We start from the raw sequence: 19,710 nt of genomic DNA, 5'->3' as shown, positions 1-19,710 counted from the left end.
AGTTACAAAGTGATCAAAACTCGCGCTATATCCTCGCCCTCTCATTAAACTTGTATCCCGCATTACCTGTGGGCATGTGAAACGCCAGGGTAGCCTGTCTATGAACTTAATTTAAAGTTTAGGTTTACACCTTGCTTTCTTTCCGAGGCAGCAACACTCATGAATATGGTAGTATATGTCACTCGCTCGCTTCTTATTGTTTTTCGCTGCCTTCTCAATTATATAATGCATGTTTTCTTAAGCGCTTTTGGAGGTCTTCCTGGTTTTCTACGCACTGCGCTGACAATCAGTTCACATGATTACGTGAGAGGCGTGATGATGTCACACGAAACTCCGCCCCCACGCATTCCAGCTCAACTCCATTACAGTTAATGGAGAAAAATACCTTCCAGTTATGACCATTAGGCGTAGAATTTCGAAATGAAACCTGCCCAACTTTTGTAAGTAAGCTGTAAGGAATGAGCCTGCCAAATTTCAGCCTTCTACCTACACGGGAAGTTGGAGAATTAGTGATGAGTCAGTGAGTGAGTGAGTGAGTGAGTGAGTGAGTAAGTGAGGGCTTTGCCTTTTATTAATGTGTATATATATATATATATATATATATATATATATATATATATATATATATACCCTGATCTACATACTCTCAAATAGACAAAGCACATGCCATGGCGCAACTGTAGAGGCTTCACCTCTAGCGCCGACATCCGAGGTTCGATTCCCAAGAGGGGATGCACTGAGTATGTACGCGCGCTTCCCGATTCATTTTACCCTCGCATCCCCTTGGTTTGAGACATATGAAAAAATATGCGGTTAACACAGAATCATGTTACGTTATTTTTAAAATGTTTCCTTTTCTTAGCACAAGCACAGCTGAGAAGCTTCGATGCATGTACTCCATAATGCTAAAAAATAACGCATTTAATCACACTTTCAATTCCAAGCAAAGGGGAACTTTTGTCAATGCACGATTTCCTGGTACCTCGATTACATTGATGCACACATCAGAGCTACAAAAATGTTAGAGTCGGAATAAAGCGCATTCCTATGACTGATCGGAGGAAAATTTCATTTCAAAAGACTACCTGACGGAAGCCTTGATAAAAGCATGGTTTTGTGCACACTGAAAAGCAAGAAAAATTAGATGCATTACAGAAAGCGGACTTTGTGGCTTTTACTGGGGATCATTGGACTTCCGTGACCGTTAGTAATTCTAATTACATCTACAGTAATCCCTCGCTATATCGCGCTTTGACTTTCGCGGTTTCACTCTATCGCGGATTTTAAATGTAAGCATATCTAAATATATATCACAGATTTTTCACTGGTCGCGGATTTCTGCGGACAATGGGTCTTTTAATTTATGCTACACGCTTCCTCAGTTTGTTTGCCCTGTTGATTTCATACAAGGGACGCTATTGGCGGATGGCTTAGAAGCTACCCAATTAGAGCATGTATTACATATTAACTAAAACTCCTCAATGCTATAAGATATGCATCCCTCGCGGAGCTTGATTGTTTGCTTGTCTCTGCCTCTCTCTCACCCTCTCTGACATTCTCTGCGCCTGACGGAGGGGCTGTGAGCAGAGGTGCTGTTTGCTTAAAAGATACTGACGCTCCTCTAAAAAATGCCGATTTATTGCGGTGCTCGGCATATTTAAAAGCACAAAAGCACACGTATTGATTTTTTGATTGTTGCTTTAATCTCGCTCTCTCTAACGTTCTCTGCGCCTGACGGAGGAGATGTGAGCAGAGGGGCTGTTTGCTTAGAAGATACTGACGCTCCTATAAAAATGCCGCGGCAAACTTAAAAGCACAAGTATTGATTTTTGATTGTTTGCTTTTTCTTTGCGAGCGAGCTCTCTCTCCCTCTGAAATTCTCTGCTCCTGAAGAGAAGATGATTTTCATTCTTTTAATTGTGAGAAAGAACTCTGTCTTGTCATGGAGGACAGTTTAAACTTTTGACTAAAGGGTGTTATTTCATGTCTAGAGGGCTCTAATAATGTTAACAGTGTGGGAGAGTTTATAAGGGCTTAAAATATATAAAAATAACTACACAAACATATGGTTTCTACTTCGCGGATTTTCGTCTATCGCGGGGGGTTCTGGAACGCAACCCCCGCGATCGAGGAGGGATTACTGTAATTACAAAATGTTCAATGATCACAATGTTTTAGCCTAATGTACAAAATAATTTTGGCTAAGGTTACTCAGAGTTTAAAGATTAAGCTGGTAAAATTACCTTTTATGTTTCTGACTTATTTTTTTAAGAAGAAAAACTGCACTTTATGTTGAAATTTTGGTTATTATTATTTAAAGACAATACCATTCTGAAAATGTACTTAAAGTAATTAAAATATCACTTTATTTTTAAGTCTGCCCAATTTTATCCAGGGATGATATTTTTGTTTCTGTTTTGAATTAAAATGCAGTTTAAAAGCATTTTTTATTTCAGAAATTAAAAGAGCTTGAGTTTACAATATTCATGTCCATGTCTATTATTTGATTCTGTCGCCCACTAAAACCCTTTTAAATTAAAAAAAAAAATTAGCGATTTGGGGCAAATTTTCATGTGTGATTACATACGATTAATCAAGATTAATTATTACACAGCCTCTAATTAATTAGATTAATTTTTTTAATCGAGTCCCACCCCAATATATATATGTAGATATATATATGTAGATTTGTATATATATGTACATATACAGTATATATCTAGATATGTATATGTATATATATATATATATATATATATATATATGTGTGTGTATATATATATATGTCTATGTATATATATATATGTGTGTGATGTGTATATATATATATATATATATATACACACACACACACACACACATATATATAATATGCCAGCAACACTCATGACAATGACAACACAGTTACATTGACAATCATGTTATGTTATTTTTAAAATGTTTCCTTTTCTTTTTCATAACTTCTTTAACACACTACTTCTATGCTGCGAAGCGCAGGTATTTTGCTAGTGCTATAATAAAGCCCCTCGGGTTGAGTAAATACAGGATTACCTTGCTTTTTTTTTTCATTTTATTTATTTATTTGGAAAAAAAAAAAAAAGGAAAAACAACACCGCAGCTAACTGATTTCCATCTCAGATGTCCACCTCTCGAAACGGACGAGGCCAATCACCAATGCTTTCCATAAGCTTTTTGGTGACTGAAGAAAGATATGGTGGTGCAGTAGTTGGTAAAGTGCCCAGCAACAGGAGTTGAAGATTCAAACTTGCATATTCTCTGCGTGAAGTTAAATAAATGTCAGCAATGAGAGGAAAGGATTGTGTAAATGCTTTAAACAGCAGATGCTAAACAATAATAAAAGTTGAGTAAGTTTAAGTGCGTTAAAAGAAGTTTAAGTGACCTTTGAATATGTTTTATAGTATGTGAAAGAGATACCTGTGACTGAAGTGCATTTGAAGGAATTTAAGTGAGTTTAGGAATATGTTAGGTTAAAGACAATGTGTGAAAATATGCAGTGTTGTTTGAAATGATGAGGCAATTGACAAAGGTGTACATAAATATACATGTTTTGAATTTAAACTTAAATATGAATATGATTGGGTCCAATGAAACGTTTCTGGATTTAGTATAAAGTACTGGCCATACTCAAATGGAAGAAAGTTCTTTTAGTAAGTTTAAATTTAAAGTAAAAAAAAAAAAGACATATTATCTAGGATAGCAATATAGATGGTGATGAGCATCTATACAGTGAACCCTCGTTTATCACGGTTAATCCATTCCAGACTCTACCGTGATAAATGAATTTTCGCAAAGTAGGATTCTTTATTTATAAATTGAATATTTTCACAGTTAGAGTATAGAAAACCTGTTTACGACCTTCTAAATAAGTTTTTTAACATTATTAGAGCCCTCTAGACATGAAATAACACCCAATAGTCACCATTACACTCGTATTACCCAATATATTAGACAAAATAAGAGAAAATAAGACATATTAGACGTTACAAATATCATATTACTAGGCGCACTCGCCTTTAACGCGACCAACTTTTATCCTCAATTTTTGTGCGCTCCATGTGTACATCAGGCATGTAAGTGTAGGGAATGAGAACATCAAAGTGCCCATTCATAACATCTCCCGTTTTTTTTTTTTATCCCTTCAAGTGCCTGTCCAAATTTTGTACAATGTCAGCCCGAATCTGTACCGCTAAAGACGGAGTTTCATGCACTAAATAAGCTATAGATGAGAATAAGCAAGCACCATCTCCCCTGATATTTCTACGTGGTGAGGTACCTCAAGCCGCAAGTAGTAAGTCTGTAATAAGCGGAATACCGCTACGCTTTGCACTCACGGGACGGAAGGACAATCCCGAATGCTTATATTTAGTAGATTATTGTACTGTACATTTAATTGCACATAAACACACACAGTTCTTACACACAACCACTAACCTATGAAGGTACGACCTCAGTAGGAGAGTCTTCAGAGGTGGTGCAATATCTTCAGCAGGTGCGTTATTGTCTTCTTCCGCTGAAGGAGTACTAGGAGTAGGCAGTGGGTGTCTGGATGCGCGGCTGAAGAACATCTTGATAGGCAGTTGCTAGACTGTCTTTTCATGTGTGTGAGGAGGCTTTTGTAGGGTATTGCCATCTTTAATCATATCCAAGAGTTTCAACTTCTCCTGGATAGTAAGCATCTTCCTCCGGCACTTAGTTTTATTGTCAGAAGGCTTAGAAAAAGCAGCACGTTTAGTAGCCATCGTAGGGCTTAGATAAAAGTTCTCAGAAAGCCCATGCGTAGTGACGTAAGCGTGTATGAGAAAAAAATCGCGATAGAGTGAAGCTGCGAAAGTCGAAGCGTGATATAGCGAGGGATCACTGTATTAAGATATGCTGTATAAAAGGGGGGTTTAACTAACAAAAAGGGTAGACTGTGCTTTTCAACACTCTGGAAAAAGCTGCAAGAAAACAATATTATTAAGCATAGTTAAGTACTGTATACTGTGATTTTATTTCTCTGCTGTTGATTTCTTGCTTTTGGCATTAAAAAGAATTGTACACCGATTGTTGCTTGGTTTGTGAGCTACTTTAATGTCTAATCTGGAGAGGATCACTCTGTAGTTTCTGATAAGCCATGGCAATATGGGAGACTGTACCTGGTGGAATAGGTGGTCGGGTTGGTGCCAACTGCTGAGGTCTGCGGCGTCATCTTTGTAAACATTTTTTGATAAATGTCTTGGAGTAGCTGACTGATGTAAACAGATGGAATAGATAACGTCTTTCATTCTTTTTAATATCCTTTGCATTACAGTGGGTGTATATCCTTTTGAACAATGCCTGAACATAACACTGTTTATGCGAAAAGGGGTGACTGCTACCAAAGTGTAATATTTTGTCTGCATAACATTATTTGCAATAAACACTTGCAATCAAAATGGCTTTGTTACCTTTTTCAATGGAGATGTCCACGAAGTTAATGTGTCCATTCATTTCTCTTTCCATGGCGAACTGAACTACAGGGAATACTGAGTTAATGTGGTTGTGGAATTCATTCAGCTGGTCACGTTTTAATATGACAGATGTTTCATCGATGTAGCAGATCCACAGTTGAGGCCTGAACTGAGTTACAGTCACACTTTCAAATCGCTGCATAACCAGTTTGGCTATTGCCTTTGCTTCCTCTTCGTCTAATTATTTTCCTCTGATGATCACACCTGGAAGGTGTTGAAAGCTCAGGAATAAAAAGACTATTTTAAGATACGTGATCTTATTTTTTATTTAGACTAGGGGGCTTTGCCCCCTGCTCACTTCGCTTGTCAACACCCCTTTACCCCCCCCCATGCGCAAAGTGCTATGTGCCATTGTGAAGAATGCACCCAAAGGAGATGCGGCTGCTTCTCCGAAACACCTGTTAAATAGTGATATAATGAGAAACAAATTCCTTTTTTCTTTTTTTCAGACCTCCTCTTTGCTCAATCAGCTGCTGGCTTGCTGCTTCTGCCATGCTGCGTGCTCTGCACTTCGCTCGCCTACACCTCCCCCGGCAGCGCTGTGTGCCGTTGTGAAGAGGGGGGCTGAATTCACCCCAAGGAGATGCAGTCGCACCTCCAAAACCCCTCTTTAACAGTGATGCAATGTGAATCAAATAACAGTTTGTTTTTTTTTTTTTTCCTTCTCTTTGCTCTATCAGCTGCTGACTGGCCGCTGCTCCTGTGCAGCGTGATCTGTATTTTATGTGGCGCTTCAAACATTTTAAAGTCACTGCCTTGTCTCTCTTCTCCCTCAAACATCCTCAAACACTATTCGATCTCTTTTCGCTAGTTCCGTTATTACACCGATTAATATTTTCCGTTTGTTTGTGCTAATGTTAGCTTTACTCTCATTTTTTTGAGACTATCGAATTTTCCTACTTCCATTATCTCTAACCTGCTCTGCATGTGTATCATGGGACTTGCTTCCAAAAGTTGTAAGTATGATGTGACTTGCTCGTCTCGTGGAAAGTGGTGTTTCTCTGTCTCTGTCTCTCAAAGATCTGTCTTCAAAAGATCACGTCTCGTTGCAGGCTCGTCCCAAGTTTTTTTTATAATAGAGAGAAAAGACTCTACTTCATTATTTTTTCAAGGGTTTTGATTGGACAATGAAAGTGAGACTGCATGCAATTATTTTCAGAGTGCAAAATGTTTTAGTAAATGATGCAGAGATCAAACAGTTCTCCTCAGCTTCGCAAGTGGTTGTGTCTCAGTATATAGAGATATGAGAGTCCAGTTTACTGGAAAAGAACTGAGTCTGCTCTGCAAAAGCCCCCGCTTTAAATCAATTGTGTAGTGTCTTTATGTTTCAGAGATAAATATTCAATAGAGAACACAACAAAAGTTACCAGTACAGCAGCACCACACTTTATAGAATAGATACTGGTCAAAATTGGTACTGCCTTCCACAGCTCTAAAACAAAGCTGCAGTGCAAACTCAATTCCCCAAAAATTGTGCAGTTATCTGCATACAAGAACACTTCTTCAAATTTATAAAAACATATTTTTAAACTAGCAAACTGCTTAAAATAATTGAACATAAAAGTCACAGTTGACAGTATTAGATTAGATTGAAGACACTAAAGTAAAATTCTTATAGCTAAGCAGCATGAAGGCCATCCACATAATAGAGAAAACCTGTTCCAGGTAAAAAAAGAAAAAATACAAAAAAAAAGCTACATACACTTTTGGAACTTATTAGTAACTGACAAGGCAGTAAAGTCTGTAATTTTGAAACAAATTTCAAAGTATCCATCTTACTGACTGTCACATGTTTTTTATGTACATACCAACTTTGTTCACTATGTGTAAAGATGGTTGGAAGGTTATTTCTGACTGGGTAACTCAGATCAGCTCATGGCAATAGTGTTCAAGAATGTGCTGTGAGTGAACCTAGTGGTGGTTTTCTCTACAGTGGCCAGAGTTGTTCAGATAAGTCATTAACACGTTTTTGTGACGATGCGGGTTCGTTGCATGCTCCCATCATCTGTCTGAGAGCCCTTGAACCCGCCACTGTCGGTTATGTCACAGATGAGCTTAGCAGTGAAGCAACAACATAGCAAGGGGATGGTGCAAAAGTGTCAAGTGCTTTTATTTAAAACAACAACAAAAACAAAGTTTTCAAAATAAAGTGCAGTGCATTCAAAAACATCTTTAATAAATAAATAATCCATAAAAACAGTTGTGAAACGTGGAGGTAAAAATCAATAGAAAAAGTCTTCTTAAATACAACGAGGTTAAAATACAGCAAGAAGCATTCTTTTAAAAAAACAATAAGTAGCCTAGTGCCTTTTTACCTGGCGGCTCCCCTGTTTCCCCTGTCTGGGCTTCTCAACAGGGGAGTCGCCCTTCCTGCAGCTGGCCTTCCCTTCACGCTGCTGTTGGTCGTTCATCTCTCCGATCCCTGGCTCTGGTAGGCACCACCGAACATCGACCTGGGATTCCCCAATGACCAGGGCTTTCACACTGGGGACACCATGTCCCAAGTCTTGACTTCCGCAGCCTTCTCGGCCATACGCGGCCAGTCACCTGCCTTCCGGTCACTCCCGCCCTTCATAATAAACTCTGCGGGAGTGACCACTACTGCTACTCCTCGGGTGTCGGCCTAACACACAAGCTCCCTGCTCAGCTGCCGCAAGCCTGCACTCGCTCGTTTTCCCGCACCGACTTTCTCTCTATCTCTCTCTCCCCACTGCTTCCTGCCTTCTCCTACAACCTCCCGTTCGTTTCTTTCTTTTTCCCTTAGCTGACTAATGCTTCTATTTATCAAGAGGGCATAGCAGCTGTGGCAAATCAACGGCCCCAGGAACAATCACGGATGTGGACAGTTTCTCACCTGTGCACTTAAGTGAGAAATGCCAACACCACGAATCACCCCAAGAACCACTTCAGCCACACTACCACGCCCCCTCGCTAAGCCACGAGCACGGTGATTATTTATTTAAAAGTGGCCCTTTTGTCGTGCGCTGTGGACCCGCTACACCACAGTTTTATAGAAAGTGAAATGTAAAATATCAATACCCATTGGAAAATAAAAAACTGTGAGCATCTGACAAGTTATATGTTAGAAGCACAACCAAAATCTGTTGTAGTTGTAGCAGTGATAAAAAAATGCAACTGGTGAAGGGGCAGTAGTATACTTACAGTAAGAGTCAAAAACTACTTAATTCCTCCATAACTCAATAGCTGGAACTTTTTGTTTAACAGGTTATTAACAATAAGGGGCGAATCAAAATTTGAATACAATAAACATTGTATTTGACCTTTAATTAAGCACACCACCACAATGCAAAAATGGATTTGTTCAGAATGGTTCGTTTAGATTAGTGGAGGAAACAGTATTTGACTAATTTGGCTGAATTAACGATTTGTATCTAAGACCTATGAAAGGAGATCCTGATATTTCTGTAACTTTTAATTGCAGTGAACTCAAACATGATGTGCAGGTAACTTGAACATAAAACATTTCTCAAATCAGTAAAATGATTTTCATGAGTTTTGCATTATGAGACACAGTATATTTACAGGTCTCAATAGCTTTACAGAATTGTAACAGTACGAACATCATTTTCATAAGACCTTCATTTGAGTTTGAAGCACTCATTAAAAAATATAGATGGTTAAGACTTAAAAAAAGAAAATCACATAAAAAGGTTTTTCACTTGCCTCAACAATGAAGATATAATTAAACAGATAAAACTGAACTTAGCCACTAATTTAAAGAGTTACAAATTTGTACTTTCTTAACTGTTATAAGCCTCTTACCTAGGATGCGAAGTTGGAATAAGTGTCCGAGTAACTGTTTGATTTTCTACAGGTACAGTTGTTGATGATGAAGGGGATGTCCGTTGAGGAATGGAGGAGGTACTTTTCTTTGCTACCTGCTGCTTGTTGCGGCTCTGTGATGACACCTGACTGTCAGGGCTACTGTAGAGACGCAAAAATGAATTTTTAAATAATGCAATTGGTATGTAATACAAAGTACAGCTTTTCACTTTAAAACAAAAGTAAATTTAAAAATGAGAAAAAAATAAATATATGCACAAATTAATTAAAAAGAGTACTAATAATGTAAATGTTTGCAAATACAGTACCCTCAAATTAAAGTGTGAACTTTAACCACATCTGAAATGTTTGATTTATAATTTTAAACTGTAGAGCAGGGGGGTAGATCAAAGGAAAAGGTATCTTTGTTCCAAACATTATGAAGGACACTGTAACGGTACATAAAACATACTTAGCCAGTGTGGGGACCAAACAAAAGGTGTTACTGCCCAATAACAATAACCTGCATTAATAGTGTCTTAAATACAGAAACAAAACTTAAATAAAATACATGCCCCACAAGCATATATCATGTAAAAACCAAAATGCAATATTTATTATTAAACAAAAGTCACACATACTCTGTTCTTGTCTGCTGAGGCTGTGGAGAATCCGTCTTAGGAAGGATTTTCTGAACTTGTGAAGTTGTTGTGGTTGAGACTGATGCAGCTGCTGACCCTTGTGCTTGAGTTGATGTAGACGTTGGTTTTGCCAGGGTGCTGGTAGTGGTACTGCTTGGTTCTTGGGTATACTGCACAACAGGACCTTTGGTCCTTACGGCACCTTAAAATATAAATATTTAAAATATAATTACATTTATCATGCCAATAATATAATATTCACTTACAACAATCATTTACAAAAAATATGGCAAGATTAAAATGAAAAGCCACATTTTCAATATGTACATTTTTTATTATTTATAGATCAAAAATATTTACAGAAAAATATAAAAAAAGTTGTTGAAGCAGTACCAAAAAAAAAACCAAAAAACCGCGATCTTGTCACGTGTCGCAAAAAAAAAAACAAGTTGAGTAGTGTCCATCTCTGTATGAGTGTTTAGTTTGTAGAGTCACAGAGGTCTGGCTGGGATTATTAGGTCTGAACTGAACAATAAACAATCAGCAATTGAATGGTTTGGCATTTGGCTGTAAAACTGATAACTAAATCTGTTCTTATCCAGTTCATTGTTCCTTATCACTGTGGGTGACTGCAACATGTAATTGTACACAAGTTGTGGTATTTTATTAATCGCTTTCTGCTATTTCCTGCGTGCTTCATAATCTAATTGAGAACTTGACTTTTAAATACTTATCTATAATTTGGTGTTTAATGCTTAGCATTAGTTTATATCCTTAATGTCACCTCTTCTTTTATTCCTATTGCACTAAATATTACATAAATTAACTGTATTACTACTACTACTACTTTGATTGCTAACCTGATCAGTGTTTCTGTGGAGTTTGTACTGTATATTCACACCATGTGAACTGAGAACTGATTTTACCACTTGCAGAAGGAATGTCCAAAAAAAATTATTAATCTTGTTGCAGGTTAAAGTAATAAATGACATAAGAGCATACTTATTACATTTTTGCATTTTTGATTATACAGATAGTCTTGAACTGGAAGAGAATATTGAGTTCTGTCACAGACAGCAAAACTGTACATATTAATTTGACAGGTGCAACATGAATGACACACAATTTAAAGAAAATTGTGTTTTTATACTTGCAAACCTATGTCTGTGTGGACATTTCTGATAAGTAAAATAAAGCTAACACAATGTGACAAAAACTAAAAGTTAATTGTTGAAAAACAAAAACTAAATACAAACTAAAAAAAGAAAATAAAATCAAACCTAAAATTAGAAATTGGTAATAAAAAAAAAAAACTAAATAAAAAAACAAAAATAAAAAGTAAAGCTAAAATAATCTTAAAAAGAGAAGAATACTAGCTTAGACAGAGAGAGGCAGAGAAACAGACATGTGATCTCCACTGATCTCCAATTTCATTTCAGATGCCTCCAATTTCCAGTAAGGCTCTGCTTCGCGATGACAAGTAATAAGTCTCAGGGACAGACCCTACAAAAGGTTGCCATTGATTTTAGGCAAGATTGCTTTTCTCCTGGACAACTATACGTTGCATTCTCAAGAGTGAAGTGGCGCAGCTTCGTCATATTACAACCGGAGTGCTGAACTGACAACGTGCTATATAAAGAGAACTATAACAATCGTAATAAATGAAAAATAAAACAGCGGAGATCCAGTGGATTAAATAAAAAGGCGGCTTCCTTGACGAAGCAAGGGAAAAGGATGGCTTTATATGTCGTTCATTTATAAAACAGCGGAGAAGCTGTGTAAAGGCTGCTTCACAAAAAACCAGCGGAGCGCCTCATATAAGCAGGCAGTCAGTTAAAGAAGGGAATCAATAAATATCTATAATCGTAATAAACTAACAAAAAATAGCGTATAAACCGCGGATTAAATAAAGGAAATGGGTACCTGAACAGTAAAGTAAGTCTCAAATAGCTACACAATAACTATAGCAATCGTAATAAATGAACAATAAAACAGTACAGAACCGCGAAGCAAGGAAAAACAACGGCCTTATATGCCGTTCGTTTATAAAGCAGCGGAGAAGCTGTGTGAAGGCAGCTACACAAATAAACAGCAGAGCGCCACACTCTGAATGTATTCCTCGCATCACCGTTATACCCTCTGATCTCCCATTTCAATTCAAATGCCTCAAATTTCCAGTAAGGCTCTGCTTCGCGATGACAATTAATAAGTCTCAGGGACAGACCCTACAAAAGGTTGCCATTGATTTGAGGCAACACTGCTTTTCTCCTGGACAACTGTACATTGCATTCTCAAAAGTAAGCTCAGTGCGTAGCTTGGTCAAATTACAACCAGAGTGCTGAACTGACAACGTGGTATACAAAGAGATCCTTAACAGATAGTTACTGGTATATTTTCCCGAAATTTTTTTTTTCAATTTCAAAGCAGGGATTTTGCTATATATATATATATATATGTGTATATATGTACATATATATGTACATCTGTATATACGTGTGTGTGTATGTAAGTATGTATGTACAGTATGTATGTGTGTATATATATGTTGATATGTGTATATATATGAATATATATATATATATATATATATATATATAGATGTGTATGTGTAGATATGTGTATATGTAGATATGTATACATGTACACTGTGTGCACAATTATTAGGCAAGTGAGTATTTTGACCATATCATCATTTTTAATGCGTATATTACAACTCCAAGCTGTATTAACTTGAATGCTTATTGGATTTAAGCACGTCAGGTGATGTGTATTTGTGTAATGAGGGAGGGTGTGGCCTAAGGAGATCAACACCCTATATCAAGGTGTGCAGAATTATTAGGCAGCTAGTTTTCCTCGGGCAAAATGGGCCAAAAAAGAGATTTAACTGACTCTGAAAAGTCAAAAATTGTAAAAAGTCTTTCAGAGGGATGCAGCACTTTTGGAATTGCTAAGATATTGGTGTGTGATCACAGAACCATCAAACATTTTGTTGCAAATAGTCAACAGGGTCGCAAGAAACGTGTTGAGAATAAAAGACGCAAATTAGCTGCCAAAGATTTGAGAAGAATCAAACGTGAAGCTACCAGGAACCCATTATCCTCCAGTACTTTCATATTCCAGAGCTGCAACCTACCTGGAGTGCCCAGAAGTACAAGGTGTTCAGTGCTCAAAGACATGGCCAAGGTAAGGAGGGCTGAAACCCAACCACCACTGAACAAGAAACATAAGTTGAAGCGTCAAAACTGGGCCAAGAAATATCTGAAGACAGATTTTTTCAAAGGTTTTATGGACCGATGAGATGAGAGTGACTCTTGATGGACCAGATGGATGGACCTGTGGATCAGTAATGGGCACAGAGCTCCACTCCAACGTGGAGATGGGGTACTGGTATGAGCTGGTATTTTTAAAGATGAGCTAGTTGGACCTTTTTGCATTGAAGATGAACTCAAAATCAACTCCCAAACCTACTGCCAGTTTTTCGAAGACACTTTCTTCAAACAGTGATACAGGAAAAAGACCATGATTTTATGCAGGCCAATGCTCCATCACTTGCATCGAAGTTCTCCACTGCGTGGCCAGCCAGTAAAGGCCTTAAAGATGAAGGAATAATGACATGGCCCCCTTCCTCATCTGACCTAAACCCTATCGAGAACTTGTGGGCACTTCTTAAATGCTAGATTTACGGGGGAGAAAAACAATACACCTCTCTGAAGAGTGTCTGGGAGGCTGTAGTCACTGCTCCACAAAAAGCTGATCGTCAACAGATCAAGAAACTGACAGACTCCACGAATGGAAAGGCTTATGACTGTTATTGGAAAGAAGGGTGGCAATATTGGTCATTCATTGATTGATTTATTTTTTTTGAAATGTCAGAGATGTTTATTTGTAAATTTTGAGGTGTTTGTTTATTATTCTCACTATAACAGATGAAAATAAACAAGTGAGATGGGAAAATTTTCATTTTTCCTTTAGTTGCATAATAAATCTGCACACTAATAGTTGCCTAATAATTGTGCGCACATATGTATTCCCCTGATGATGTTCACACTCACAATCCCGTTGTGAAACATTCAGGTTTCAGGTTTATTAACATTTTGGATTGACTGATAGCACTGTTTTTGTTCCATATTAAAATTAATCCTCAAAAATACATTTTGCCTAATAATTCTGCACTCCCTGTATAGAATAAAAGCGCATTTGTTCTTGTTATATTTGTACCTTTTGTGAAAGTGTTTCTTTGATATTTGCACTTCAGGCTTCATACATTATATAGTTTATGTCTACATTTTGTCATTTACTACTAGAATATGAAAAAAGTTTCTGTTTTAAAGATGTGTTTACACAGATTACTGTAGAAACGGAACACACATGAAATGCGTGTGTTCCAAATAAGAATCTATTATTTCCACTCTAAAACTCCACTTCACTCCCAGAAAATCAATCAAGGCATGAGCTGGGAGAAGTTTGTGCACGTTCTAAGTCGGTGGGGGGATAGCATGATTTTATCAGCACATTTAGATGACAAAAGACGCTGGTGGAGAGCTGTGAAGGATTTTATGAAGCGATTTAAGGTGGGACGGATTTACGAGTTTTTTCGTAGGCTCTGGTAATTCTAGTGTTAATTAATCCATTATTTACTAACTAGTGGGTCTGATGCTAAAGTACTTGCAGCCTTTGATTACTCACTGTTGTTTGCCAGGGTGTCTGCTCTGCTCATTTTTAATTGTCATTAATAAGATACAACGAAGGGGAAAAACTGCACAGAGAAATGGCAAAATATAATGAAATCAACAAAAGAGAGTTAAGCATTTAAATCTATAGCAAAAGCAGAAATATTTCTAAATGTCTTATAAATATGAAATCATGCTGCAGTGCTTTTCTGAATGTAGAATAAAAGAAAAATAATACCATCTAATTAAATGAGATCAGTGCTATCAGGTGTTGTCACTGATTAGGAATCTGGTTGGAACAAAAACCTGCAGCCATAGTGTGCCCCCAGGACCGAGGCTGGGAAACACTGTCTTAGCAGGAAGATGTTATTGCTAGGAACCATGAAGCAGGATGGTATCAGGTTCAGACTATAAAATTGACCACATTTAAAATAAATAAATAAACAGGCAGGCAGAAAACAATAATGACAATCTTACTTAAATAGCTTCAATTATAACTTAAGCTGGAATGTAAAAAAAAAAATGCAAAATATTATTGGCACCCAAGAACTAGTACTTAGTTATACAAAGTGTAAATGTACTAGACATTAATTTTAGAAGACAATAATACCACTCAGCTCTTACCTGCCCTTTTCCATTTCTGTGGAATTAAGGAGACCTTAAAGCACACCAATGCATGCAAATGTACAGAAGTCTCCGCAGACTTCAGCTTGATTTTGGATTGAATTACAGGTATGTCATATTGTTTAAATTAATGACACATTACTTTTTTCTTTTGTGTGTATATATACTGTATATATATATATATATATATATATATATATATATACTAGTAGAATACCAAGCCAAGAGCGGAGAAGTAGTGTGTTAAAGAAGTTATGAAAAGAAAAGCAAACATTTTAAAAATAACGTAAGATGATTGTTAATGTAATTGTTTTGTCATTGATATGAGTGTTGTTGTCATATCTATCTATTTATATATATATATATATATATATATATATATATATATATAGCAAAATAGCTGCGATTGGCAGCGAGAAGTAAAAAGAAAAGGAAACATTTTAATAATAACGTAACATGATTGACAATGTAATTGTTTTGTAATTGTCATGAGTGTTGCTGGCATATATATATATATACATATAAACATATATATATATATATATATATACACATCTATACACATATATATATACAGTTATATATATATACATATACACACATACATATATACATATACATATATATATACACATACTGTATATATACACACACACATATATACATACTGTATATACAACATATACATATCTACATATATACTGTATATACACATATATATATACAAATCTACATATATATATTAGGGGTGGGACTCGATTAAAAAAATTAATCCAATTAATTAGAGGCTGTGTAAGAATTAATCTTGATTAATCGTATGTAATCGCACACGTAAATTTGCCCCAAATCGCAAATGTTTTTTTTTATTTAAAACGGTTTTAGTGGGCTTACAGAATCAAATAATAGACATGGACATGAATATTGTAAACTGAAGCTGTTTTAATTTCTGAAAAAAAGCTTTTAAACTGCATTTGAATTCAAAACAGAAACAAAAATATCATCCCTGGTTAAAATTGGGCAGACTTAAAAATAAAGTGGTAGTTTAAGTACTTTAAGTACATTTTCAGAATAGTATTGTCTTTAAATAATAATAACCAAAATTTCACCATAAAGTGCAGTTTTTCTTCTTAAAAAATAAGTCAGAAACATAAAAGGTAATTTGACCAGCTTACTCTTTAAACTCTGAGTAACATTAGCCAAAATTATTTTGTACATTAGGCTAAAACAGTGTGATCATTGAACATTTTGTAATTAGATGTATTTAGAATTACTAACGGTCACGGAAGTCCAATGATCCCCAGTAAGAGCCACAAAGTCCGCTTTCTGTAATGCATCTAATTTTGCTTGCTTTTCAGTGTGCACAAAACCATGCTTTTATCAAGGCTTCGCTCGGGTAGTCGAAATGATCAGTCGTAGGAACGCGCTTTATTCCGACTCTAACATTTTTGTAGCTGTGATGTGTGCATCAGTGTAATGGATGTACCAGGAAATCATGCATTGACAAAAGTTCCGCTTGCTTGGAATTGAAAGTGTGATTAAATGCGTTATTTTTAACGCTTATGGAGTACATGCATCGAAGCTTCTCAACTGTGCTTGTGCTAAGAAAGGGAAAATTTTAAAAATAGCGTAACATGATTCTGTTAACCTAATATTTTTCATACGCCCCAAACCAAGGAGATGGGAAGGTAAAATGAATCGGTAGCGCGTACATAGTCAGTACATCCCTCTCGAATCGAACCTCAATGTCGGCGTTAGAGGCTTAAGACTCTACAATTGCGCCACCGCTTGTCTATGCTAAAGTATGTATTGTAGATCGGGCTATAGATATACATTTATATATATATACCCGTATCGCAGTGGAGAAGTAGAAGTTATGAAAAGAAAAGGGAACATTTTAAAAATAACGTAACATGATTGTCAATATACAGTAATTGTTTTGTGAGTGTTATTGAATGTTGCTGTCATCAAGGATTTGATTATCATTATTTCTTTCAATCAGGCTCGTATTTGTAGGATGTGTTCAAGTTACATTCCGTGTTTGTCAATCGTGTAAAGATAAGAGGTTTCATTCATCGATTAGTTCCTTACTGCATCAATAAACAGCTTGTCTTCCTTTTTATCTGTGATGTGACAAACTGCATGCAGGGTTTTTTTTTTTTACACTGTCTTCCTTTAGCGGGACATTGACTTTTTCCACCGTGTGCTTTGTTTCCACAGTAGCTGCATTTATGAATATGCTTATCAGACGCTTCATATTTTTGCTGCCTTTTCAATTGTGTAATTCGGTTTTGTTCAGCTCTTTGGAACTGTTGCTTTTATCTGTGCACTGCATCAGTTCACGTGAGCCACTTCGGTGTACTTGCATCGAAGGTTCCCAGCTGTGCTGGTGCCATCTCGTGCTATGTCCATAGCTTTATTTAATGTTACCTTAGTCCTGGCACTTAAAACTTTCTCTGGCAGTTTCGCTGAGTTTGTGTCAAACACCACCCTGACCATCTCATCTTCCTCTCCATAAGCACAGTCCTTCACCCGTGAATATTTACCCGTGGCAGTTTGCTATTGGATTGCCGCTGACGGATGGCCTTATATGGGCAGGCACTAAATTACAAACGCCAGCGGCAGCCTGTCTATGAACTTAATTTAAAGTGTAGGTTTACATCGTGCTTTGTTTCCGAAGTAGCAGAACTCGCTTCTTATTGTTTCGCTGCCTTCTCAATTATATAATGCATGTTTTCTTCAGCGCTTTTTGAGGTCTTCCTGGTTTTCTATGTACTGCGTGATTACGGGGAGGCGTGATGATGTCACACTAAACTCCGCCCCGGCGTTGAAGCTCATCTCCATTACAGTAAATGGAGAAAACTGCTTCCAGTTATGACCATTACGCGTAGAATTTCGATATAAAACCTGTCCAACTTTTGTAAGGAAGCTGTAAGGAATCAACCTGCCAAATTTCAGCCTTCCACCCACACGGGAAGTTGGAGAATTAGTGATGAGTCAGTGAGTGAGTGAGTGAGTGAGTGAGTGAGTGAGTCAGTGAGTGAGTGAGTGAGTGAGTGAGTGAGTGAGGGCTTTGCCTTTTATTAGTATAGATATATATATATATATATATTTGTATATGCGGTATAAATTTACCAAAATATGCAAGATGCAGTATCACATCACTTTTCATTTTATTGTCTGTTTTAACAGCAAATATATAATGTTTAATTGTGTTAATTTAATAAATTATCTAAATATAATCAGTATTTGTTCATAATTAGAGTTTAGCTTCTGTGACTACTGTGCTTAAAATATCCGAACTTTAAAATATCTAAGCTCGAATTCTGGACTAAACTCAATATTAATGAGTCGTTCTGCAAAAATCCTAAATGGGTATGACAAATGTTATGAAATTTTGTGCAGTTGTTTCCCTGTTTCTCATACTCAAAACATGTTCTAGGGATATGAATATGGAAGATAAATAACATTTACTATGTGGTATTGCATTTCACTTAGTGGCTTCTCCAGGTGTACTGCATGTTGATTCATGACCACATATTAATCACATTAAAACTGAATGTAATCCAATGACCAATAAGCATCAAAAGTTAAGGCAAGTGGCATTTCAATTACTGGTGTGTTTATTCAGTGTTAAAGATGGAGAACAGGGAATTGACAAGGCAGGGTATCCAATGTTTCATCGAATAACGATTTCCTTTTTGTTCCTTGTTGACTAGTTGCTGTAAAGTGCCAGTGTAAGAGAAGCAACAACGTGAAAAGATTTCAAACTTCTACAGTAATATCTGTAAACACATTCAAGACCTAATGATCTGAAGAGCTGCAGAATACATTTATGTATTTAATCAAACAACGGATTCGTACACCAATATACCCCTAAATTTGGTTTGTACATACCTGCAGATGGGGATGACTGTGCCAGCTATTGCTAAACTTCTTGACACATTGGTCAGAACAAACAGAAGAAAAATTAAACAATATGGTATAAGGCAAGCATAAAATATTATTTAAACAACTTAACATGACCGTATACTTTTTCAGCGAGACCTAAAACATGCTTCTTACACTTTTGATTAAAGACTCTACAAACTTATGCTAAGAAGTGGAATGCCTCCTACACTAACTGTTGACGTCCCTTGTCAGATCTTTTGTGTGTAATTGACAATTGGATTACATTCGGCTTTGGCATGATTAATGAGTGGTCTTGAATTGAAATGCAATACACTTGTAGCAACTGTCAAGAGAAATGTAATATGTTTGGCCTGCTTCTCTCTACAATATGCAGTCTTTGGACATGAATTAAAATGCCAATACACTTTTGAACTGGATTTTAAAAGTACATGAAAACTGTGTGCCATAGTGAAAGGTAATCACTAATTTGGTTATATTTTTAATAATGCCATGATAAAACTGAAAAATTACATGCACCAAATGTATATGCATTAAATTCTAATGTAGTTAATGGCATTTAATTTTGGCAAGAAT

General features: G+C 36.5%; 1 protein-coding gene across 2 annotated transcripts in view; it reads right to left on the bottom strand.

Moving 5' to 3' along the window:
- Positions 1–19,710, bottom strand: part of setdb1a (SET domain bifurcated histone lysine methyltransferase 1a) — a 171,125-nt gene that overhangs the window by 32,722 nt on the left and 118,693 nt on the right. For both annotated transcript variants that reach the window (XM_039767415.1, XM_039767422.1), the window contains exons 11-12: positions 9,935–10,136; positions 9,294–9,455 (exon numbers count right to left, since the gene is read on the bottom strand). In XM_039767415.1, coding sequence (XP_039623349.1) covers positions 9,294–9,455; positions 9,935–10,136 — 364 coding nt within the window. The remainder of the gene's footprint in view (positions 1–9,293; positions 9,456–9,934; positions 10,137–19,710) is intronic.

The sequence above is a fragment of the Polypterus senegalus genome, chromosome 1 (assembly GCF_016835505.1).
Source record: "Polypterus senegalus isolate Bchr_013 chromosome 1, ASM1683550v1, whole genome shotgun sequence".
NCBI classification, from domain to species: Eukaryota; Metazoa; Chordata; class Cladistia; order Polypteriformes; family Polypteridae; genus Polypterus; species Polypterus senegalus.
Note: the sequence above shows the minus strand (reverse complement) of the source record. Positions and strands in the feature narration are given on the sequence as shown.